This window comes from Hyperoodon ampullatus (assembly GCF_949752795.1).
Source record: "Hyperoodon ampullatus genome assembly, chromosome: 2".
Classification (NCBI taxonomy): Eukaryota; Metazoa; Chordata; class Mammalia; order Artiodactyla; family Ziphiidae; genus Hyperoodon; species Hyperoodon ampullatus.
This window is the reverse complement of record NC_136915.1, coordinates 18,954,021-18,979,773: the sequence shown is the minus strand read 5'-3', so window position 1 is coordinate 18,979,773 and position 25,753 is coordinate 18,954,021. Positions and strand designations below refer to the sequence as shown.

The 25,753-nt window shown below is 42.7% G+C and overlaps 1 protein-coding gene across 1 annotated transcript; it reads left to right on the top strand.

The window, feature by feature from the left end:
• On the top strand, positions 1-25,300 carry LUZP1 (leucine zipper protein 1; the record flags this gene model as incomplete). The annotated part of the gene is given in 6 exon segments (XM_079697482.1): positions 1-42; positions 20,044-23,222; positions 23,514-23,517; positions 23,520-23,578; positions 23,580-23,645; positions 25,145-25,300. Coding segments are annotated over 5 exon segments (3,345 nt in total). The 5' UTR covers positions 1-42; positions 20,044-20,162.
• Between the last annotated feature and the right edge of the window lie 453 nt (positions 25,301-25,753).

Genomic DNA, 25,753 nt, shown 5'->3' with positions numbered 1-25,753 from the left:
AGCAGCCAGAAGCATTGACAGAAAGCTTAAATTACCTAAATGGTGAGTATGTTGTACAGTGTTGTAGAGCCACACTGACAGGATTGGGTGGTTTCTGAAGTCTCTACAATTTTACCACCATTACAAGAGAGGGAGGAAAGTCAGTATTCGTTGATGACCTATTCTGAACCAAATACTGTGTTAAGTACCTCACATGTTTTCTCATTTAATCCACCCAGCCAACCTTCAGAAATAGGCCTAGCTACCATTTACTGAACACTTACTATATGCTAGGCATAGTCCTGTTCGACAGGCATTATCTCCCTTAATATTTACACCAGCACTGTGAGGTAAGTGCTGTTATTTTCACCACAAGGAAGTGAGCTTAGAGAGGTTAAACGACTTCTCCAAGTTCATACAAGTAGTAGATGGTAGGACTAGATTTTAAACCTGGGTTATTTTCATTGCACTGTAATGTTTCTCTTTTGTGAAAGTTACTTTTTGGTTGAGGCAGTGACTGACAACTAGTTCCCTTTCCTAGCCCTTTCCAGATTGTGTATGCCAGTATCTTATTGGTGTTGTTGACTGAGGCAGTGGAGAGAACTAATGAAATAGAAGAAACTGGAGCAGTGAGTGGCCAGAGGACCTAGTGGTCTTGGTCACCAGCGGTAGCTGTGTAATAGTTAGAACAAGGTTCTCTGGGAAGGAAGAGCAATGGGGCAACCAGAGAATGAGTCTGGGAAATGGGTTCTAGGCGTAGGAGTGATTGAACATAGGAAAGGAATCTTAGCAAGACCTCTCACTCTCATGGGAACCCCTCCTGGAAACAGGCATAGTTTGGGACAGGCTCTTCTTGAGGGAGTGGGAAACTTCGAGGCAAATTCTTGCCCTGTTCATTGGTTCAGGATTCTTGTTCTGTTCCTTTCCCTGGAGCATTTTTCCTACCCCAGGGAACTGGGTAGGTAGTGAAATTCATTTTTGGTTGGGTGGAGTGGCAGCCAGTATTCATTTGTTCATTGATCTTTCTGAGGGTACTTTAGTCTCTCTTTATTGGAGCACCAATGTTTTTTCAATATACTTGGTCAGTTTGGGAGGGGGCAGTAATCATTTTCATCAACAAAATTTATTACACATACCTCTTATACATAGAGTGTTTTGCTATATACTGGGACTTATGTTCTGATGGTACCACTTACCACGTGCCTAGTAGCACGGTTCTTGGAGCTAAGTGTCCAGCCTTAAACAAAACAGGAAAAAATCCTTGTTCTCAAGGATAATATTCTAATGGGTAGAAATATTTTTAAAAATGCATAGCTAGATATAAATAAATAAGTAGATAAATAAACAACACCCATAGGTGATAGTTGCTCAGAAGAACAACAGCAGGGTAAGGTGGTAATAGGAAGTGGTGGGGAGCTGAGAGATTGTTACTTCATGTAAGGTCATCAGGGAAGGCCTCTGATGAGGCGATATTTTAAGCCAAGATCTGAAAGAAGTGAGGAACACACCCAGGGAGATACCTGGGAGAGAAGCATCCCAGGCAGAGGGAACAGCAAATATAAAAGCCCTGAGGTATGAGTGTGACTTGTTCTGTCCAAGGACCGCCAGGGCCGCCAGGGTGCTGGAGTGGGGTAGTCGGGACAGAGCAGTAGGGGTGAGAGCAGAGAAGTGATGGGACTCAGATCACCTAGGGCCTGAGAGCGGGGGTAAGACCTTTGGAGTGGATTTTATTTATTTTAAAAAATATTTTTTAATTTATTTGTTTGTTTGCTGCATTGTGTCTCAGTTCCAGCACACAGGATCTTTCGTTGCGGTGCGCAGGCTCTTCGTTGCAGTGCGCGGGCTTCTCTCCAGTTGTGGCGCATGGGCTTCTCTCTCGTTGTGGCACGCTGGCTCCAGAGCTCATGGGCTCTGTAGTTGTGCTGTGTGGGCTTAGTTGCCCTGCGACATGTGGGATCTTAATTCCCTGACCAGGGATCGAACCAGCATCCCCTGCATTGCAAGACGGATTCTTAACCACTGGACCACCAGGGAAGTCCCTGGAGTGCGTTTTATTCTGAGCGAGATGGGAGCCACTGGGGAGGGGACAGCAGAGGAGAGACAGGATTTGACTTACGTTTTAAAAGGCTTTACTCTGTTTGCTCTTGGGGAATAGACTGTGGAAGGTGGGGAAAAGTGGGCATCGGCGGAAGCAGGGAGACCAGGTAGGAAGCTTTTGCCTTCTGTCAGCAGTTGGGGCAGGGATGATGGTGGCTCAGACTAGGGTGGCAGTGCTGTGTAGCCAGAAAGGAATGGTTTCTGGACATATTTTTTTGAAGGCAGAGTCAAATTCTAATTCTCTCTGATGTTTGATTTATCTGGAGTTAACCTCTAGGTCACATGGGCTTGAGGGTATCATTGGAAACTTGACAGTGATCTCTGGTAAAATTCTAAACCTGATTGAGCAAAGGATAAGAACACAGGGATGACCGTAGAAGTCACTAAGAGTAACTCAAGCTAACTGATAATTTTTTTTTCTTTAAGTTTTGCCATGATTTTACTTAAACTGTAAAATCAGTACAAGTTTGTTATTGAAATATTAGAAAATAAAGGAAAAAAATCATACCATCCAGGGGTAATTACTATATATATAGCACTTTGATGTATATTAGGGCAATTCATTTTTGAAAAGGTTCCTAGGCTGGGGGATCAGGAATATGCTACAAAGGTAATATGTCTTAAGTGCTAAAATTAGGTATTTAACATTTTCTCATGTGATCCCAAGACAAAGAAAATTTGGGGCTGGCTTGCATGCAAGTGATATACAAGTACTGATTAATGGATTGATGTTTATCTAGAGGGGTTGTTTTTAGTGGCATTCTGGAGGGCTGTTCTTGGTTATATTTTGTTTAGCAATTTGAAAATCAATTTGGATGAAGATAGAGAAGAGACATGCCTGTAGATTAATAAATAGTGAGTGAATGCTTATAAACTGGAAGGTGTAGAAAATATTTAGACAATTGAAACTATTGATTGAAACTAACTTTCAAGTTGAAATGAAAAAAAAAAGGTAAATAATGTAAGCTTAAGATGGACCAATCAACCAAAAATATTAAACGAAAAATTTCAGAAATAAACAATTTATAAGTTTTGAATTGCATGCTCTTCTGAGTGGCGTGATGAAATCTTGCTCCGTCCTTTTGTCCAGTTGACCCTTGAACAACGTGGGTTTGAACTGTGCGGGTCCATTTATATGCAGATGTTTTTCAATAGTAAGTACTACAGTACAACACGATCTGCAGTTGGTTGAATCTACGGACGCAGAACTCAGGATACAGAGGAACTGCATGTATGGAGGAACTGCCTATATGAAGGGCCAAGTGTAAGTTATACATGGATTTTGAGTGCTCGGAAGGTCGTTGCCCCTAACCCTCACATTGTTCAAGGGTTAACTGTCTAGGAGAAAACATAATACATATAGGGTTCTGTACTGTGTGTGGTTTCAGGCATCCACCAGGGGCCTTGAAACATATCCCCCGTGGGTAAGGGGGGATACTCTCTCTAGAGGGTTTAGGGCTGTGCACGTTTTGTTGGGGGAGAGCCTGTCTGAAGAGGCTTCAGAAAACTGCAGCGACAGATGATCACCATCAGAATGGTGCAGGGGAGGCTTGGAAGGAAGAGGAAAAGGGAGGAAGGGGGAATTCTAAACTTGGTCCTCAGACACGACCACCTCAGCCTCTGCACTTGCTGTGAGATCTCAAGGGCTTCTCTGTTGCACGCAACCGTATCAGTTACCTGCTCTGCTTCTCCCCTTGTGCCTGTCATGTCAGCACTGCTGAGTTACTTAAAGTTCCCCAAATGCAGCATTGTTTTGTTTGCCTGCCCTCCCTTCCTTCCTCCCTGTAAACAATTACTTTATACCCTTTATGTACCACTGTGCAAAGTGCTGGAGAGACAGCAGTAAAAAACAGCTGCAAATACAAAAAAACATGTTTCTGATCTCATAGATCTTACAATCTAGTAAAAAGAGTCACACGGTAAATAAATTCTCAAGCAATTAAGTGGTAAAATGTGCTAAGAAGAAACAAGTAGAATATCTTAGCTTAGAGCTGTCCGAAGATGAAATGAGCTCCCTTGGGAGGAAATGAGTACCCTTCCTGTCATTGAATAGGAGCTGAATGACTACTTGCTAGATAATTTCTTCATTGAGTGGGAAGTTGGATCAGATGATCTCTAAATCCTTTCCAACCTGGAGAATCTCTACATACTAGTTGGGCTCCCAACCCTGAGGTTTGCATATCTAAAATACATGAATTTGTGATTCTGGGAAAAATCATTTAAGTCCAGAAATAAAATAGAAACAAGAAGTGCTGGTGAGATGTGGACAGCTGAAGGTTTTAAGACAGGTAACTAGAGATTGTCAGGAGGAAGCTGCTTTAAAATAGTTTTCCCATTTTCCTTTAGATCAGGGACTGGCAAACTGTGGTCCACAGGCCCACTGCCTATTTTTGTAAATAAAGTTTAGTTGAAACACAGGCATGTCATTTGCTTATGTATTGTGTGTGGCTGCTTCACACTACAATGGCAGAGTTGAGTAGTTGGGACAGAGACCTTAGGCCTTACAAAGCCTAAAATATTTGCTATCAAACTAAATTGTATACTTATATGGATACTATCAAACTTGACAGAAAAAGTTTGCTGATCCCCTACTTTAAATGACTGTTGGGAACAGGAAGTGAATCATGGCAGCTGTGTTGGGGGAAAGGGCAGGGCAAGTTTGATTCTGTACTATTTCAGACCTTCCTGGCCCACTAGGACAGGAAAAAGAGCCAGCCTCCAAAATGCTGGATAGGGCCACTTGGAACTGGGTTCAAGACCTTTGGCAGAAAGGAGGTCTGAATGAGAGACAGTCAGTGATGTATCTTTCTAGTATGAGTTGGAACTGAGACACTGGTGTGTGTGTTGGGTGGGGGGAGGAAGTTGGCATTAAAGAATGGACTACTCGTCCCTTTCTTCACCTTCCCATGATTTCTGAGGCTTAATATAAACAATTTCCTTCCCAGACCCCACTCTTGGGTCCAATTAATCACTTCTTCTGAGCTTCTAGTGTACATACATCAGGTGGTGAAATGTACTAAGTGAAAAGAAGCAGGGTAAGAGGACGGAGCAGAAGAGTGGGTGCTATGTTTTGTGAGATGGTCAGGGAGGCCTCTTTTTATATATATATATATATAATTTTTATTTCTCACTTATACCTCAAAACATATATAATAAAAATATTAGGAAATAAATCCAGCAACATATAAAAACATAATAACACATAATCAAGTTTGGTTTATCCTGTGAATGCAAGGTTGGTTTAACATTTCAAAAAATCACTTTAATTCACAATATTAATTGAATAAAGGAGAAAATCAACATGATCATTTAAGTTGATGCAAAAGAAAACCATTGGATAAAATTCCACACCCTACATGATTAAAAAGAAAAGAAAAATCAGCTAATTAGAAATGAAAAGGTACGTCCTCAATCTGATGAATGACATTTACCAGAAAACCTCTAGTAAACATTATAAGTAACATTGAAATACTGAATCCTTCCCCCACCCAAGGTCAATAGCAAAGCAGTATGTCCACTCTCATCATTTTACTTCAACATTGTATTTGGGGAAAATAAGTGCCTCACAATTTGGAAAGGAAAAGGCTAAATAGTCATTATTTGCAGAAGACATACCATATATGTAGAAAATCTAAAGGAATCTGCAACAGTTACTAGAAATGATAAGTGATTTTAGCAATGTCACCTAATATAGTTAATGTTTTTTTTTTAGGTGCACATATTTATTTATTTTTAAAATAAATGTGTTTATTTATTTGTTTTTATTTATTTATTTTTGGCTGCATTGGGTCTTCGTTGCTGCGCATGGGCTTTCTCTAGTTGCAGTGAGCGGGGGCTACTCTTCGTTGTGGTGCATGGGCTTCTCATTGTGGTGGCTTCTCTTGTTGTGGAGCACGGGCTCTAGGTGCATGGGCTTCAGTAGTTGTGGCATGGGGGCTCAGTAGTTGTGGCTTGTGGGCTGTAGAGCGCAGGCTCAGTAGTTGTGGCGCACGGGCCTATTTCCTCCGCGGCACGTGGGATCCTCCCGGACCAGGGCTCAAACTCATGTCCCCTGCATTGGCAGGCAGATTCTTAACCACTGCGCCACCAGGGAAGTCAGAGAGGCCTCTTTATTCTCTTTTTTTTTTTTTTTTTTTTTTGGCGGTATGTGGGGTTCTCACTGCTGCAGCCTCTCCCATTGCGGAGCACAGGCTCCAGACGCGCAGGCTCAGCGGCCATGGCTCACGGGCCCAGCCGCTTCGCGGCATGTGGGATCTTCCTGGACCAGGCATGAACCCGTGTCCCCTGCATTGGCAGGCGGACTATCAACCACTGCGCCACCAGGGAAGCCCCTCTTTATTCTTATTTTATAATTGGTTCTAGCTTTCTGATTCCTTGAAGGCAAGGGTTGGGTCTTAATGATCTCTCTCTAGCACTTGGCAAAATGCTGGGTGCATTATAGATGTTCCATAGATGTCTACTAAATAAATGCATTTTACCTGGATAAACATACTTGATGGGGAATGCAGAAGACTGGAAAGAGAGGTATCTGTCTCTTCCCTTTCTGGATGGTCCTGGAGGTGGCAAAGCATTTCTTTCTCTGGCTGTGCTTAGGGCCAAAAGGTCAGAGATAAGTGAAACTCTAACCTCATTTTCGATCCATTTCCTTATTTACCCTGGGTAGAAGGGCTGATTTTAGTGAGTCTCTCTTTTTAGGAGGATTCTGCCTAGTGAAACTTACCTTAGGTATGCACAGGACTTTTCAGAGAGCTTTTGCTGACTTTAACTTTTGCTGGGAGGTAGGTGGGGTTGCTATTCTTTTATTTTTTCAGAGGAAGGGTCTGAGACATGGAGAAGATCAATGACTTGGCCAAACAGGGTAGCATTCTTAAAGGAATATGGTCTTTGGAACTAGACTTGGGTTCACCATCTGGCTGTCCTTACTAGCTGTGTGACCTTGGGCAAGTTTGAGGGTACCGATCCCATAAGGTTATTGTGAAGGCTGAGTAGAATAATAGTAATAGCTACTGTTTGTTGTGACTTACGTGCAAGGCATTCTGCTAAGTGCTTTACATGCCAGGGGATTACGTGTTGTCTTTGTATGGATGAGAAAACCTCAGAGAAGTAATTTGTTCAAGTAGATAGATCTGGGATTCCTAGAGAAAGCATGTACTTAAAGTCCTTACTATATTGTCTGTAGTATAGTCATGCTCAATTTGGGGTTGTCCTTTATTTGTTCCCTTTATACCTTTCTGTTTTTATTGGTCTATGTATAATCAGAATGCCTCACTTTGTAATAATGCTCAAGAATTTGTAGGGAAGTGCTTTTACACAATGGGAAGAGTCCTGGGTAGAGTCAGGAGACTAAAGTCCTTGGCTTTGCTAAGTTGCTGGAGAAATATTGAGTCTCAGTTCCTTCATTTTTAAAATAAGGGGACTGGGCCAAACAGGCAGTTTTATTTTAAATAAAAGCGGTAGAACTCTTTCGTGACAGTCTTTTGGGGGAAGACCAATATGTTAAGAAGCTGAAATCAGTTGCTTTGGTTGACTGAGTGAGAGAGGGAGCCTGACTCAGCCTGCTCAGACCTTCGCCCCTGCTCTCTTTTCCCAGGTGACTCTGGAAGGGGTTTGCTCAGTCTGGTTTGAAAGTCAGTGAACTAAATGATCTTTAAGCTGTGTTTTGGCTATGAAATCCCATTCTAAGGAGTGGAAGAAGATCCAGAAATATTTTCTGCTTCAACACTTGCTCCAATAATTAGAACCTCTATGAGTGGTGTGGTTTTCTGGTATTTATGTCATATTTCCATGGAGTAGACCTGAAAGCCAGATGGGTCATTGTCCAACTGGGAGAAGCACTGTGCAAGTGGCTTGGGGCTTGGGACGAGACCTTTCAGAGCATTACCACAGGACCTGATATCTGTGCTGGCTGTATCTGTTATTGTCAGTTGTCTTCTCCATTGTAATCCATGAGTAAGTAGCTCCTCGACATCATTTTTATTATTTTCTGTTAATGGTTAGTGCCAAAGGGCTGACCAGCCATTTAATAATTAGGGGGCTCATTCAGCTCTATTCATTCATCAAATTTTAAGCATTAATTTATGTGCTAGGCTTCCTGCTGGGTGCTGAGAATACAGTGGTGAAAAAGAAACAAGTTGGAGAGATAAAATGAGTAAATAAAACTTGAATACATTGTGATAAGTGCTGTGATGGGACCAATACAGCAGACTAAAGTTCAAGAAAGAGGCGCCCTGATCTAGCCTAGGGTTTCAGGAAGGAGGTGCTCCAGGAGCTTCCAGGAGAAGGTTCTTGCCTAAGGTGGGATTTGAAAAAATGAGAAGGAAGTATTATCAAGCTAGTGAAGGCCTGGAGGTGAGAGAGAGTGCAAGGTTTGTGGATCGTCGAGAGTGAAGAGCTATGCGGTGTTTGAAGATGAGGCTGAAGGAGTAGGCAGGGCAGATCGTGAGGACTTCACGTGCCGTGTGGGGAGCGTGGGCTTTGTCCTAAGCAATAAGGCCCTTTAAAGGATTTTGAGTAGTGGCGTGTGGTAACTCTCTTCTCTATATATTTCAGTAAGTATTTGCTGTATATTCAGTGAGTTTCGCTTTTTCATTCCTTGTGCTACCCTGGTTGATTCATATCAGAGTCTTGAACAGAACATATAAAATTGGCACTAAAAGCCAAATGAATAAAAAAGCAGTGTAATTCCTGGACTCTACTAATTCAGAAATATAATTTATAGATGGGGCTGTACTTAAGTTTAACATTTTCCTCTCTAAAAAAGAGATTTGTTTATGTAGTATAAATAAGACTTGTTGAGGAGAATGTTTCAGTTTGGGGTAAGCTGTTTTTTTTTTTTTTTTTTAAAACAGCTTAAGATATAATTTATGTATCATAAAGTTCCTCTCTTTAAAATGTACAATTTAATGACTGTCTAGCATACTTATGAGGATAAGCTGTTTAAAGCTCTTTGTATTATAGAAGCATCATATATCATTTGTCCTCCAATAACTGCTATGCCAGTACAGATCTTTTGTATCTACTCATTTAAAAGTGGTTTATGGCTCCTACTTAGTTCAGTCCCCCATCCCCTCCACCCTGTGTATAAAATTGGTAGTTAAGAGTCTTCCCTGGTGGCGCAGTGGTTGAGAGTTCACCTGCCGATGCAGGGGACACGGATTCGTGCCCTGGTCCGGGAAGATCCCACATGCCATGGAGCGGCTACTGAGCCTGCTACTGGCCACTGAGCCTGCGCATCCGGAGCCTATGCTCCGCAATGGGAGAGGCCACAACAGTGAGAGGCCTGCGTACCGCAAAAAAAAAAAAAAAAAAAAATTGGTAGTTAAGAATTTTTTTTTGTTTTACTGTACCACTAGGCAAAAGGCCAAAAACAAGTTTCTTTTTGTATCTAGGAAAAGTAGATGGGAATAAGGGAAAAGGTTTCTTTCTTATAAATAATATATAAATGTAGGGGTTTTTTTTCCTCTCCATTTTTGGGAATGAGGAAGCCTGTGAGCTGGAAAAAGGAGGAGAAGGGGAGACCAAAGGAGGCACAGGTGAGAAGACAGAGAAAGACAGTACCCAGAGAAGCCGAGTGGTGGAGAGGGAAGAATAGTCAGGGAGCTGGGCGATGGAGAGGCTGAAGGAGGGAGGCAGGCCCTGTTACTTCCAACACTGTGGAGGCCCTGGTGTTTCTTAAAAGCTGAGCATGGGCTCCACCTGGTGGCTCTAGGCTTTAAGTGCAATTGATGGAGTAGATCTTGGGGTTGGAGAGAAGTGGCATTTAGCATCTCCTCAAATCCTGCTTGAGGTTGTTTCTCTCTTTTTTTTTTTTTTTTGCGGTACGCGGGCCTCTCACTGTTGTGGCCTCTCCCGTTGCGGAGCACAGGCTCCGGACGCGCAGGCTCAGCGGCCATGGCTCACGGGCCTAGCCGCTCTGCGGCATGTGGGATCGTCCCGGACCGGGGCACGAACCTGTGTCCCCTGCATCGGCAGGTGGACTCTCAACCACTGCGCCACCTGGGAAGCCCCAGGTTGTTTCTCTTTTGCCCTGAGCTTTCTCATGGGATCATTGTTGAGTCCATTTTTCTCTCAGATGGAGGCTGTTTTTTTCTTACGGCTCAGACCTTGTTCCCTCCATCCTTTCTCCTAGGTTTAAATGTAATATCAGACTGCATCACCCAGTGCCCTTATTGTTGCTGTCATATTGAACCCCAGGGTCACCGCCTCTCATTTCTCGATGACTATTGTTTCTTGTTTAATGTCACTATTTGCAGCACTAGTCCTGTTAATTTGTGGGCTTTCAATGTACACTTCAGGAATCCTTGCAACACCTTTGCCTCTCAGTATTTCTTCCAGTGATCTCACCTCTCTCTGTACCTGGCATTCCCAGAATCATACTTTAGTTTTTTAACTTTCAAAAAGTTAAGACTGCTTTTTTGGAGCAGTTTTCGATTCACAGCAAAATTGAGGGGAAGGTACAGCAATTTCTCATATACCCCCTGTCCATTTCCCTCCTCAGGTTCCCCCCCCACCCATTATCAACATCTCCCATGTACATTTGTTACAGTTGATGAACCTGCACACACATCATGTTCACCCAAAGTCCATAGTTTGCATTCGGGTTCACTCTTGGTGTTGTACATCCTGTGAGTTTGGACAAATGTATAATGACATGTATCCACCATTATAGTATCATACAGAGTAGTTTTACTGCCCTGAAAATCATCCTCTGTGCTCGCCTATTCATACCTTAGTTCTTGACATTATCAATTACTGCAACTCCTTGATAATTTCAATTCCCTGAGGTCCCTCTCTGATTACTGTCTCCTGTCTTTCAAGCTCATTCCTCCTAGTATCCTGACTCCAACGATCCTTCAGTCCTCATTGGTGCCTTCAATTCATTGGCCCTATTACATTTGCACTGTTCTTCACATGTTCTTGATGTTCGTGTTTCTCTTTACTGAAGCTCCCTTGTGCACACCTATAATTTCCTCACTCTTTTCTTGCTTTGTTACATTTGCAAACTTCCAACCCTGTTTTCAGTCCAATTCTCTCTCTCCTCTGTGCCTTCATCTGGCCAGCAGAACAAGACTGAATATAAAAATACAACCTTGCTGATTGGTTTTCACTTTAAATCATAACCATGAATTTCAAGTGGGCCCTTAATGTTGCCTGGCAGTCATTCTATTTTCCATTCACCTAGATGACCATTTCTGAAACCTGTACTGCTCTACCCCCTGCCCTTGTCATCATTTTAAGATGATGATCTTGCTTTCTACTTCAGTGAAAACGCAAAAACAGTCAGGAGAGAACTTTATTAGACTATTACCACCACACCTTCCTTCCTACCTACCCACTAACACTGGTACCCATATACTCTGCCTTCCTGCCTCTTACCATAGATGAACTATCTGTGCTTTTTTTGTTGTTTTTGTAATATTATTTTTAAAACTTTGTCTTATTGAAGTATAGTTGATTTACAATGTTGTGTTAGTTTCTGATGTACAGCAAAGTGATTCAGTTACATATATATATGGTTTATTACAGGATATTGAATATAGTTCCCTGTGCTATACAGTCGGACCTTGTTGTTTATCCATTCTGTATATAATATTTTGCATCTTATCTGTGCTATTGCTGCATCACATGGCTGAGTATGTTTAGTTTTTTAAGAAACCACCGAACTGTCTTCTAAAAGTGGCTGTACCATTTTGCATCTTCACTAGCAAGAATTCCTGTTATTCACATCCTTACTAGCATTTGGTGTAGTGGTAACTTTAAATTTGCATTTCCCTGATGATAGGTGATGTTGGAGCATCTTTTCATAAGCTTATTTGCCACCTGTAGATCTTTAGTGAAGTGGCTGTTAAGGTATTTGGCCCATTTTAAAATCAGATTTTCGTATTGTTATCAGACGTGTCCTTTGCAAGTTTTTTTTCCTTCAGTCTGTGGCTTGTCTTCTCATTCTCTTGACATTGTCTTTTGCAGAGCAGTCTTAATTAATGAAATTCATTTTGTCAATTACTCCTTTCATGAATTGTACCTTTGATGTTGTATCTAAGAAGTCACAGCCAAACCCAGGGTCACTAGGTATTCTCCTTATGATATCTTCTAGGTGTTTTATGTATTACATTTAGGGCTGTGACGCATTTCAAGTTAGTGTTTGGGAAGGGTGTAAGGTCTGTGTCTATATTGATAGTTTTGCATGTGAATGTCCAATTTGTTCTAGCACCATTTGTTGAAAAGACTGTCTTTCTGTTGTATTGCCCTTGCTTCTTTGTCAAAGATCAGGTGACTATATTTCTGTGGGTCTATATCTGGGCTCTCTGTTCTGTTCCATTAATCTATTTGTCTTTTCTCTCACCAGTATCACACAGTCTTGAATATTGTAGCTTTTATAGTGAGTCTTGAAGTTGGGTAGCATCAGTTCTCCAACTCTGTTGTTCTTCAATATAGCATTGGCTGTACTGGGTCTTTTGCCTCTCCATGCAAATTTTAGAATCCATTTGTCTATATCCACAAAATAACTTGCTGGGATTTTGATTGAGATTGCATTGAATCTAGAGGTCAAATTGGGAAGAACTGAATTTGGGTAATATTGAGTGTTAGAATCCACGAACATGGAATATCTTTTTATTTATTTAGTTCTTCATCAGAGTTTTGTGGTTTTCTTCATATAGATCTTGTACATATTGTGAGATTTATACCTGTGTATTTCATTTTAGGAGGTGCTAATACAAAGGGTATTGTGTTTTCAATTTTGAATTCCACATGTTCATTGCTGGTATATACAGGAAATTGATTAACTTTTGTATGTTAACCTTATATCCTGCAACCTTGCTATAGTTATAATTGCTTATTAGTTCCAGGAGTTTTTTTGTTGAGTCATTTGGATTTTCTACATAAGACAGTCATGTCATCTGTGAACAAAGACAGTTTTATTTCTTCTTTCCCTATCAGTATACCTTTTCTTCTCTTTTCTTGTCTTACTGTGTTAGCTAGGACTTCAGTAAATTTTGAGAAGCTGTGATAGGAGGGGACATCCTTGCCTTGTTCTTGATCTTAGTGACAAAGCTTTGGACTTCCCACAATTAGGTATGATGTTATCTGTAGGGTTTTTTGTAGATGTTCTTTATCAAGTTGAAGAGGTTCCCCTCTGTTCCTAGTTTGCTGAGTTTTTATTATGAATGGGTATTGAATTTTGTCAAGTGCTTTTTTGCATCTATTAATATGATCATGTGATTTTTCTTCTTTAACCTGTCAGTGTGGTGGATTTCATTTATTGACTTTTGAATACTGAACCAGCCCTGCATACCTGGGACAAGTCACACTTAGTTATGGTGTATAATTATTTTTATACAGTGTTGGATTTCATTTACTAATATTTCATTAAGGATTTTTGCATCTGTGTTCACGAGAGATACTGGGTTGTAGTTTTCTTTTCTTGTAATGTCTTTGCTTTTGTTGTTAATGTAATGCTGGCATCAAAGGACAAGTTAGGAAGTATTCCCTTTGCTTCTATTTTTGGAAGAGGTTGTAGACACTTGGTATAATTTCTTGGTATAATTTCATCAGTGAAATGATGGGCCTGGTGCTTTCTGTTTTGCAAGGTTATTAAATATTGATTCAATTTATTTAATAGATACAGGTCTATTAAGATTGTCTTTTTCTTCTTGTGTGAGTTTTGGTAGATTGTGTCTTTCAAGAAATTGATTTCGTCTAAGCTATCAAGTTTGTGTGCATAGAGTTATTCATAATATTCCTTTATTATCCTTTTAGGGTCCATGGGATCTGTAGTGATGTCCCTCTTTCATTTCTTTTTTTAAAAAAATATTTATTTATTTGGTTGTGCCAGGTCTTAGTTGTGGCAGGTGGGCTCCTTAGTTGTGGCATGCGAACTCTTAGTTGCAGCATGCATGTGGGATCTAGTTCCCTGACCAGGGATCAAACCTGAGCCCCCTGCATTGGGTTATTAGTAATTTGTGTTTTCTTTTTTTTCTTAGTTAGCCTGGCAAGAGGCTGATTGATTTTATTGATATTTTCAAAGAACCAGCTTTTGGTTTCATTGATTTTTTTTCTCTATTGATTTTGTTTTCAGTTTTATTGATTTCTACTCTAATTTTTATTATTTCTTTTCTTCAGCTTACTTTGGTTTTGTTCTTTTTTCTAGTTCCCTAAGATAGGAATTATTGATTGTAGATCTTCATTCTTTACTAATATATTCATTCAGTGCTATAAATTTGCCTCTAAGCATTGTGTTTGCTACACCCCACAACTTTTGATAAAGTTGTATTTCATTTTCATTTGGTTCAAAATACTTAAAACATTTCTCTTGAGATTTCTTCGTTGACCCATGTGTTATTTAGAAGTGTGTTGTATAATCTCCACATATTTTGGAATTCCAGCTATCTTTCTGGTACTGATTTCTAGTTCCATTCCATTGTGGTCTGGGAGTAGACACTGTATAGTTTCTTTTAAACTTGTTTGGGTGTATTTTTACGACCCAGAATGTAGTCTGTCTTGGTGAATGTTCCATGTGAACTTGAGAAGAATGTTTCTTTTGTTGTTGGACGAAATAGTCTATAGATGTCCATTATATCCAGTTGATTGATGGTGTTGCTGAGTTCAGCTATGTCCTTACTGATTTTCTGCCTGCTGGATCTGTCCATTTATCATAGAGAGGTGTTGAACTCTCCAGCTATAGTACTTGATTTATCTATTCCTCCTCGCAGTTCTATCAGTTTTTGCCTCACACAGTTTGATGCACATACACATTAAGGACTATTGTCTTCTTGGAGAATGGACCCCTTCATCATTATGTGATTCCCCCTTTCCCCTTGATAACATTCCTTGTTCTGAAATCTGCTATCTGAAATTAACGTAGCTTCTCCAGCTTTCTTTTGATTAGTGTTATATGGTATATCTTTCTCGATCCCTTTACTTTTAATCTATATGTGTCTTTATTAAAATTTAAAGTGGGTTTTTTTAAAAAAATTAATTTTTGGCTGCATTGGGTCTTCGTTGCTGCACCTGGGCTTTCTCTAGTCACGTGAGTGGGGGCTAGTCTTCACCGTGGTGCGCAGGCTTCTCACTGCGGTGGCTTCTCTTATTGTGGAGCATGGGCTGTAGGCGTGTGGGCTTCAGTAGTTGTGGCATTATTGCTATTATTATTTTGAAAAATTATTATCTGTTACATAAATTAAGAATAGGAACAATTAAAAATTTTATTTTACTTGGACTTATTCCTTCTCTAATGATAGTCCTTTTTTTTTATGTGTTCTGAGTTTTTGACCTATATTATTTTCCTTCTTACTGAAGAACTTCTTTTAACATTTTTTGTAAGGTGGGTCAACTGGCAACAGATCCCCTCAATTTTTATTTGTCCTAGAAAGTCTTTATTTCTCCTTCACTTTTGGAATTGACGTTTTTAAAATTTATTTTTTATTTTCGGCTGTGTTGGGTCTTAGTTGTAGCATGCGGGATCTTTGTTGCGGCATGTGGGATCTTTTGTTGTGGCGCATGGGTTCTCTCTAGTTGTGGTGCATGGGTTTTCTCTTTCTAGTTGTGGCACACAGGCTCCAGAGTGCAAGGGCTCTGCAGTTGTGGCATGTGAGCTCCAGAGTGTGTGGGCTCTGTAGTTTGCAGCACACGGGCTCAGTAGTTGTGGCACGTGGGCTTAGTTGCCCTGTGGCACGTGGGATCTTAGTTCCCAACCAGGGATCAAACCCGCATCTCCTGTGTTGGAAGGTGGATTCTTTACCACTGGACCACCAGGGAAGTCCCTCTCCTTCATTTTTTTTTTTTTTTTTTTTGTGGTACACAGGCCCCTCACTGCTGTGGCCTCTCCCGTTGCGGAGCACAGGCTCTGGACGCACAAGCTCAGCGGCCATGGCTCACGGGCCCAGCTGCTCCGCAGCACGTGGGATCTTCCCGGACCGGGACACGAACCCGTGTCCCCTGCATCGGCAGGCGGACTCTCAACCACTGCGCCACCAGGGAAGCCCCGTCTCCTTCACTTTTGAAGGATAATTTTGTAGGGTACAGCAGTCTAGATTGGTGGTGTTTTTCTGTCAACGTTTCACTCTACTGTCTTGTAACTTGCATGATTTCTGAGAAGTCAGATGTTAATTCTTATCTTTGTTCCTCTGTAGGTAAGGTGTTTTTTTCCTCTGGGTTCTTTCAGGATTTTTCTTTATCTTTGATTTTCTGTAGTGTGAATATGATATGCCTCAGTGTTTTTGTTTTTGTTTTTCTTTTTAGCATTTATCCTGCTTGGTGTTCAGAGCTTCCTGAATCTGTGGTTTGGTGCTGACATTAATTTGGGGAAATTCTGTCATTATTGCTTCAAATTTTTCTTCTCTTCCTTTCTTCTTCTGGTATTCCCATTACGCTTGTGTTACACTTCTTGTAGTTATCCCACACTTCTTGGATATTCTATTCCATTTTTTTTGCAGTCATTCTTTCTCTTTGCTTTTCAGGTTTAGAAGTTTCTACTGACATATCCTCAAGCGTAGAGATTCTTTACCAGCTGTGTCTAGTTTACTAATGAGACAAAGGCATTTTTCATTTCTGTTGGTGTTTTTGATCTCTAACGTTTCTTTTTGATTCTATAATTTCTATTTCTTTTCTTACATTACCCATATGTTCTTGCATGTTGTCTAATTTTTCCATTAGAGTCTTTAGCATATTAATCATAGTCGTTTTGAATTTCTGTCTGATAATTCTAACAGCTCTTCCATATCTGAGTCTGGTTCTGATGCTTGCTCTGTTTCTTTAAACTATGTTTTTGTCTTTTAGTATGCCTTGTAATTTTTTGTTGAAAGCTGGACATGATGTCCTGGGTAAAAATAACTTAGGCAAGTAGGCCTTTAGTGATGTTGTGGTACAGTGTTGGGGAAGGGGAAGTATCCTGTTGTCCCATGATTAGGTCTCAGTTTTTTAGTAAGCCTGGGCCCCTGGGCTATGAATTTCACAAGTTCTTCTCAGTGTCAGGTCCTACGTGCCACCCTTCTCCCTACCCCATCCCCTAGGTGGTACAGGATGGCTGGAGTTGGGCATATTCCTTCCGCCATGTAGAAAGTTAGAGGTAGCTGGAGTTGGGTATTTTCCTTCCCCCAGGTTAGTTAGGTTCGGATAAGACTCTAATAGGTTAGACCCTGGTTTCAAAATGGTTAATTTACCCTCCTCCAGCTGGAAGCATGAGGGGATTTTTTTCCCATCTTCACTGTGGGAACCTGGTACAGCTCCTGGAGGTAAAGCTCACAAAGTGTGGTGCATCCCCCACCTAAGACTGAGACACCCCCTGTTGTTTTTGACTCCCAAAGTTGTCCACCCTGAGCCTCGAGAAGTTTGTCAGTTGAAGTTTAGGTTTTCCTACCCTGGTATTAGTTCCCGTGGAGGTTTCTACTGCTGCATTTCTGCTCTGGTAAATTGTGTTCTCTGTATCCACTTGTCTGTTTAACTTTGGGGGAAGCAGTTTTCTCTGTAACCTCAGTTCTCTGATGGAGCTAAGAAGAGTTGTTGATTTTGTTTGTTCAGCTTTTTACTTGTTAGGAAGAAGTGATGACTTTAGAAAGCTCCTTACATGCTGGACCAGAAACTGAAAGTATACGCTACCATCTCTATGTATTTTACTTCTTCTGTGCCTTAACATTTTTTTTTTTTTTTTTTTGCGGTACGCGGGCCTCTCACTGTTGTGGCCTCTCCCATTGCGGAGCACAGGCTCCGGAGGTGCAGGCTCAGCGGCCATGGCCCACGGGCCCAGCCGCTCTGCGGCATGTGGGATCCTCCCAGACGGGGGCGCGAACCCATGTCCCCTGCATCGGCAGGTGGACTCTCAACCACTGCGCCACCAGGGAAGCCCGCCTTAACATTTTTAAAAATTATTTTTTATTTTGGCAAAAAATGCATAACATAAAATGTATCATCTTAACCATTTTTAAATGTACACTTTTTTAGTAGTGTTAAGTATATATACACACTGTTGTCCAACCAATCTCTGGAACATTTTTTATCCTGCAGAACTGGAACTGTATACCCATTGAACAACAAGTCCCTATTTCCTCTTTCCCTCAGCCTCTGGCCATCACCATTCTACTTTGTTTCTATGAATTTGACTATTCCAGATACCTCATATAAGTGAAATCATATAGTATTTGTCTTTTGTGACTGGATTATTTCACTTAGTACAATGTCCTCAAGGTGCATCCATGTTGAAGTGTCAGAATTTCCTTCCTTTTTAAGATTGAATAACATTTCATTGTATGTATAAACCACATTTTGTGTATCCATTCATCCACTGATGGACATTTAGGTTGCTTCCACCTTTTGGCTCTTGTGAAAATGCTGCTATGAACATAGGTATGGGGACTTCCCTGGCAGTCCAGTGGTTAGGACTCTGTGCTTCCACTGCAAGGGGCCTGGGTTCGATCCCTGGTTGGGGAAGTAAGATCCCGCAAGCTGCACAGTGTGGCCAAAAGAAAAATTAAAAAAACAGGTGTGCAAACATCCCTCTGAGATCATTCTTTCATTTTTTGGATATATATCCAGAAGTGGAATCGCTGGATCATATGGTAATTAGTTTTTAATTTTTTGAGGAACCACCATCATGTTTTTCCATAGTAGCTATAGCATTTTCCCACCAACAGTGTACAAGGGTTCCAGTTCTCCACATCTGTACACTTTTTGTTTTTTGATAGTAGTCGTCCTTGGATATCATCTTTGGAGAAATGTCTATTCAAGTCCTTTTCCCATTTTTAAATCAGGTTCTTTTTCATTGTTAAGTTGTAGAAGTTCTTTATATATTCTGCTTATTAATGCCTTATCAGATATATGATTAATATCTATTCTTAACAAGGTCTAAAGTTAGTTATAATAACACTATCCTCTTCACAAAGAATATAATATTCTAAGAACACTTGAATTCTGATTTCTCTCTTTATGATTTACCTGTTATTATTGTTTAGTGTTTCAGTTCCACTTTGGGGAGAAGGAGCAGGATAAAACCAATCCCTAATTGATTTTTTTTTTTTTTTTTTTTTTTGCGGTACGTGGGCTTCTCACTGTTGTGGCCTCTCCCGTTGTGGAGCACAGGCTCCGGATGTGCAGGCTCAGCTGCCATGGCTCACGGGCCCAGCCACTCTGCGGCATGTGGGATCCTCCCGGACCGGGGCACGAACCCGTGTCCCCTGCATCGGCAGGCGGACTCTCAACCACTGCGCCACCAGGGAAGCCCCTCCCTAATTGATTTTTATTGTTTAACTGAATCAGTGCTTGTTTGGGTTAATTTCTTTTCCTTCTTGCATCTAATGCCTTCTTTAAATGATCAGTTTCTGTATTCTGAAGTATGTCTATCAATAGTTTTTTCAGTGGTAAACACTTAAATTTTTATTTTCCTTTTATTTGTTCTTAAAGTGTTTCTGACTAATTATATCTTTCTTTCATAGTTTCTCTTGGTATTTACTTCTAGGAGATTTACTTCTAGGTTACACTTATTTTCTCTTAGAACTTTTAAAGATGTTATCATGTCTTTTATCTTCTTGACGTCCACTTAAAAGTTTCTGCTGATAATCCAGTTCAGTTGTTATTTCTTCATAGAATATTTGCTCCCCGCCCCCCTTACTGCTTTTAAAATATCTGTGGTATTCTGCTGTATCCTTATGATGCTTCTAGGTGCAGGTTTTATTTTTATCCCTCTTGGGTTGGACTTTGCTTCCTGAATATCGAACAGTTGGTCATGTAAATGAGGCATTTTTCTGTGTCTTTTTGCCATGCTGCCATCGGTGGCATTCTTCATTAGGGTGAAACTAGGCATCAGCCATAAAGAACCAGTGTTTTCCTGCAGGTTTAGTCAAATTCAGTCATTCAACAAATTTCAACACCTGCCATGTTCTAGGCACAAGAATTACATAGGGGAACTCTTTACAACTGGGAGCTGAAGTGGAGATTTTAGATTTGCTGCCTGACATGCTTTCTGCTTTTCTTCTGTAGACTGATAATGGTCTCCAGCTGCCAAAGAAGGTTGTGGATGCCAAGAGAAAGGTAACCGTTTCTCATCCCCTCGAGTGGAACTGGGTGCCTCTAGGAGCCCACATTGGCTGGCAGTAGACATGGCTGAATTTACAAGCTACAAGGATACTGCTTCCAGCCGCCACCTGCGGTTTAAGTTACAGAGTCTAAGCCGCCGTCTTGATGAGTTGGAGGAAGCCACAAAAAACCTCCAGAAAGCAGAGGATGAGCTCCTGGATCTCCAGGACAAGGTGATTCAGGCGGAAGGCAGCAACTCGAGCATGTTGGCTGAGATTGAAGTGCTGCGTCAGCGAGTGCTGAGAATCGAAGGCAAAGATGAGGAAATTAAGAGAGCAGAGGATCTCTGTCAGCAGATGAAGGAGAAACTCGAAGACGAGGAAAACCTCACCCGGGAGCTAAAATCCGAGATTGAGCGGCTTCAGAAACGAATGGCTGAACTGGAGAAGCTGGAGGAGGCCTTTAGCAGGAGTAAGAATGACTGTACCCAACTGTGTTTGAGCCTGAATGAGGAGAGAAACCTGACAAAGAAAATCTCCTCTGAGCTGGAAATGCTCAGGGTTAAAGTGAAAGAACTAGAATCTTCTGAGGACCGGCTGGATAAAACTGAGCAGAGTTTAGTGTCAGAGTTAGAAAAGCTGAAATCATTAACTCTGACCTTTGTAAGTGAGAGAAAATACTTGAATGAAAAGGAGAAAGAAAACGAGAAACTGATAAAAGAGCTCACTCAAAAATTGGAACAGAACAAAAAAGTGAACCGAGATTATGCAAGGAATGCTTCTAATCTTCTGGAAAGGAATGACCTACGAATTGAGGATGGTATCTCTTCCACACTGCCATCCAAAGAATCAAGAAGGAAGGGAACTCTGGACTATCTAAAGCAGGTAGAGAATGAAACAAGAAACAAATCAGAAAATGAAAAGAACCGAAATCAGGAAGACAACAAAGTAAAAGACCTTACCCAAGAGATTGAGAAACTTAAGACACAGATCAAACATTTTGAATCTTTGGAGGAAGAGCTTAAGAAAATGAGGGCCAAAAATAATGACCTTCAGGATAATTACCTAAGTGAACAAAATAAAAACAAACTCTTAGCCAGCCAGCTGGAGGAGATAAAGCTACAAATCAAGAAACAGAAAGAATTAGAGAACGGGGAGGTAGAAGGGGAAGATGCTTTCCTGTCCAGCAAAGGCAGGCATGAGAGGACTAAGTTTAGAGGGCACGGGAATGAGGCACCTGTGTCCAAGCACACACCCCGGGAACTGTCCCCTCAGCATAAGCGGGAAAGGCACCGAAACAGGGAATTTGTTCTCAACAATGAAAACTATCCTCTGAGCAACAGGCAGGTTTCCTCTCCCAGCTTTACCAACAGGAGGGCAGCCAAAGCTTCCAACACAGGGGCAGGTGCAGACAGTGGGACTCAGGAGACAAAGAGAACTGAAGATCGATTCGCATCTGGCTCCTCTCAGAGTGAAGGGAAGAAGTCCAGGGAACAGCCGTCAGTGCTTAGCCGCTACCCGCCAGCTGCTCAGGAGCACAATAAAGCTTGGAAGGGCACTCCCAAGCCAGGTACTGAGAGTGGGCTGAAGGGGAAAGTAGAGAAGACGACACGAACATTTAGTGATACCACCCATGGATCTGTTCCCAATGACATATCAGGGAGAGGTGACAAGGCTTCTGACACTTCCACTGAGGCCCTCTTTGGCAAGAGGGGGCAGGTGCCTGGCAATGGAAGTCAAATAACTCAGGCTGCAGACTCTGGCAGTTCTAAGGCCATGGGAGCTCTGGCAACATCTAGAAGATCTTCCTCAGAAGGGCTCTCTAAGGGGAAAAAGGCTGCCAACGGCCCAGAGGCTGATACCAGTTTCCCAAATTCCAAGGCTCCACCTTTATCAAAGTATCCTTATAGCTCCAGAAGCCAAGAGAACATCCTTCAGGGCTTTTCAACCCCAAATAAAGAAGGAGTTGATCAAAGCATAGCAGTTGTGATGGAAGACAGTAGTCAGCATGAGGCCCTGAGGTGTCGAGTCATCAAATCCAGTGGCAGAGAGAAGCCAGACTCAGATGACGATATGGACATGGTGTCTCTTGTTACTGCCAAATTGGTAAACACAACCATTACTCCAGAGCCCAAGCAACAGCCCAACTCTAGAGAAAAAGCCAAATCCCGAGGGGGACTTAGAACCTCCCTCTTTGAGAATGATAAAGATGTGGGAACAGAAAATGAATCTGGGAAACCTGTCAGAGGCTCCACCAATGCCGTGGAGCTCCCAGAGGCCAATGGTGCCGGGGTAAAAAGCCAGCGGCCCTTTAGCCCCAGAGAGGCCTTGCGATCTAGAGCCATCATCAAACCTGTCATCATTGATAAGGATGTGAAAAAAGTCATGGGAGGATCTGGAACCGAGGCCACATTGGAAAAACAGAAGTCTACTTCCAAACCAGGGCCAAGCAAAGTGACAAGCAGTATAACTATCTACCCCTCTGACAGCAGCAGCCCGAGAGCCACTCTAGGCGAGGCCCCGCGGGAGAGGCACACATCCACCAGCAACATCCAGGTTGGGCCACCAGAGCTCACGTCGGTTAGTAACCATGTCAGCTCCCCCTTTGAGCTCTCCATTCACAAACATGACATCACCCTGCAGTTCACAGAAGCTGAAAGAATGGGAGATGGGGCCCCGAAGAACAGGCCAGAAACGGTGGTCTCTCGGAGCAGCATTATAATCAAGCCATCAGATCCTGTGGAGAGGAATAGCCATGCACCCACAGCGGAGACAATCAGGTGGAAAAGCCATAGTGGCCCTTTAGAAGTGGGCTCTTCAGATGCCAGACACGTTACTGTGAGAAATGCCTGGAAGAGTAGGCGAGACTTGAACTCTTTAGAAGACCCCCCAACTCGAATAGGTAAAAATGTGGAATCTACCAACACCTATATCCAGAGATCTTCCACAGACTATTCAGACCTTGAACAGCCCAGCTCATACCTTTTTGAGCAGGGCACTCGAAGGGTAGGCAACTCAGGGGATGCCCCCGAGCTCTCCTCCAGAAGGACCCAAAGCAGCCTCACCGTGTCAGAGGTGCTCACTCGTCGGAATCGGGTAGGAGATGCTGTCACGGCTGAAGCCTGGAACCACTTAGCAGGCATGGTAAGTCCCACTTCTTTCCCTCTCTCTTGTTCTCCTTCCAGTTTCCCCTTTTCTCTTTTACTTTCTTTTTTGTTCCCCTCTGTCCTGGCCTGTGTGACTCAGGATTATGGAGACTGTGAGGCTGGGAAACATTGAGTAGAACTGGGTAGTTCAGAGAACTGTTGAAAATAAGGTGGATTTGGCCTTAAAGAAGAATGAAGTACCTTGAAGAAGGTATTTGGCAGAGAGCAGCATGAATTTCCAAAATCTTTTCCCCAATTTGTCTCCTTCATTTTGCCTTCACATATGAAGGCTACAAAAAAGGAGAGAGATGTGGCCTCTGTTCCCTTGGTTTGCCAGGGTCGCCAAAGGAGCTCCCCTTATAGCCCCACAGAGCAGTACCTAGAAGCACAAGAATCAGCTGCAGCTGTTGGGAGGTTCTGGGTAAAAAGAGGAAGCACAGTGGCTTTCTGTAGAGCAGAGATGGAGCCAAGGAAATGAGTTCTTTGGCTGCCTCAGTTTAGACAGATCTTTGCCAGCTGCTGGCATGTAGGGGCTGAGGAGAGCTGGGGCTTACACTGGGCCTACTTGGATAAGCTTTATGCCCGAGCATCCCTTTTTGTCCCAGACACCTATCTAGCCCATTATGTCATCAGTCTGAGGGCAGGGCTGGTTCAGTGTGGCTTGTTACTGGATAGACAAATCTAGAATCTCTCCTTATATGAGGGTCAGAGTGCCAGAACAACATTTGAAGGGGAAGCCCCCAGGAGTGTCTTTTAGATGCGAGTCCTGTGATGAAGAAAGATGTTTTTGACCTAGAGATTGTTCCCTTCTTTTATTATTTGTTTAAATATTTATTTATTTTTGGCTGCGTCAGGTCTTAGTTGCGGCATGCGGGACCTTTCGTTGCGGCATGTGGGCTTCTCTCTAGTTGAGGTGCACAGGCTCTAGAGCATGCAGGCTTAGTTGCCCCATGGCATGTGGGATCTTAGTTCCCCAACCAGGGATCGAACCTGCGCCCCCTGCATTGGAAGGCGGATTCTTAACCACTGGACTACCAGGGAAGTCCCTGTTCCTTTCTTTTAAAAGGCAGGTGGTGACTGTGTGTTAAGTTGAAAAGCCCTGAGTCTTTACAGGGTACTTTAAAGCACTTCCCCACCCGCTATCTTATTCAGTCTCTCCAACAGCCCTGGTGTGCGTGGGGGGATATTATCCCTATTTTTTAGATGTAGAAACTGAGGGTCAGCGACACAAAGGGTCTGTTCACCAAGGCCATCCAGGTGAATTACTGGAAGAGCTAAGATTTGAATCCAAGATTCTTGTCTCTAAATCCAATGCTCTTTTTTACCTTGAGGTAATACTTATATTCTTTGATCTGCATTAGCTGGGGAGGAGCAACAAGAACATTAAAAAGGCAGAATTCTGGTAGAAGAGGAGTGCAGAGAAAGTTGGATGAAGCTGTGGATGTCTGAGAAATATAGGGTGTGGGGCACATATGAGATATGGTAGGAAAGGTATACACGAGCTTTTTGGTAGTCTGTAGGTGGGAAGTACGGTAAGAGCTGTCCAGCTTCCTTTTCATACTTCCCTGCCTCTCCAGTGAGCAAATGGCTCTGACCCTGAGAGGCCTGCAGCCTGCATGTGCAACACTCCAGTAATGCTGGCCCCTACTTGGAGGTCCCACTCCAGTGGCCCTGTTCCCGGTCCTGTCCCTTTTTAGGGCTCCTGTTCAGCTGTGAGCCTCCCAGTCTACCCTAGGCGCTCTCAGCAGCTTGGAGTTGGTAGGTGGAACTTTGATATTGGCTAGTCTTTTGCAGTTCTGCAGTGGTCGGTCTGCACCCCATCTCCCTCTGTTAGAGAGGGCCATTGGGGTGGGGAGTGAGGGTGTCTTATTATTCACTGTATTGTTCTCTGCAGCTGACTTTTGTCATCTGTTGGCACAGGAGGAAGGTGACGACTGCACACTCAGTGTCTACAGGCGACTGCACAACTCCCTCGAAAGGTCTGAACTGTCTGCAAAGCCGGGGCTGCCCGAACCTGGGCGATCCCGGGCTGAGGAACGGTTACGGCCAAACAGGCCCGGTGCTGAGGAAAACTGAGCCAGCTGGTGAGGTCTGCTGTCTCCTCCGCTCCTGCTTCTCAGCTCTTGCGCCTTCCTGCCCTGTGAAGGAGCCAGACTAGAAACCAGGCCTTGGCTGGGAGACTGGCAGAGAGCCAGGCTGTGGCTCCTTTTTTGCCAGTTGGCCAGAGGGAATCAGAAACTACAAGCTGGACATGGTCACCCAGGGCCAGCCTTTCCTGATGCATGAGTCTTCTCTCCTTGTCCCTGTCCCCATCCCCCAGGTAGGATGGGCCACTCTGGCCCTCAAATGAGGAAAGACATAGAAACCCCTTGTATCCCCGCCACACAACAGCAGCCAAATCTCTTCTCTGCTCCTTGGTGGGTTCTGTGTCATAGGGCAACCCCTTCTGTGGTTAATGTTCTGATTTCTTAGTCTCCTCACCACATCCAGTTCACTCCTCATTTGCCCCAGGGACCTATGCACCCACCA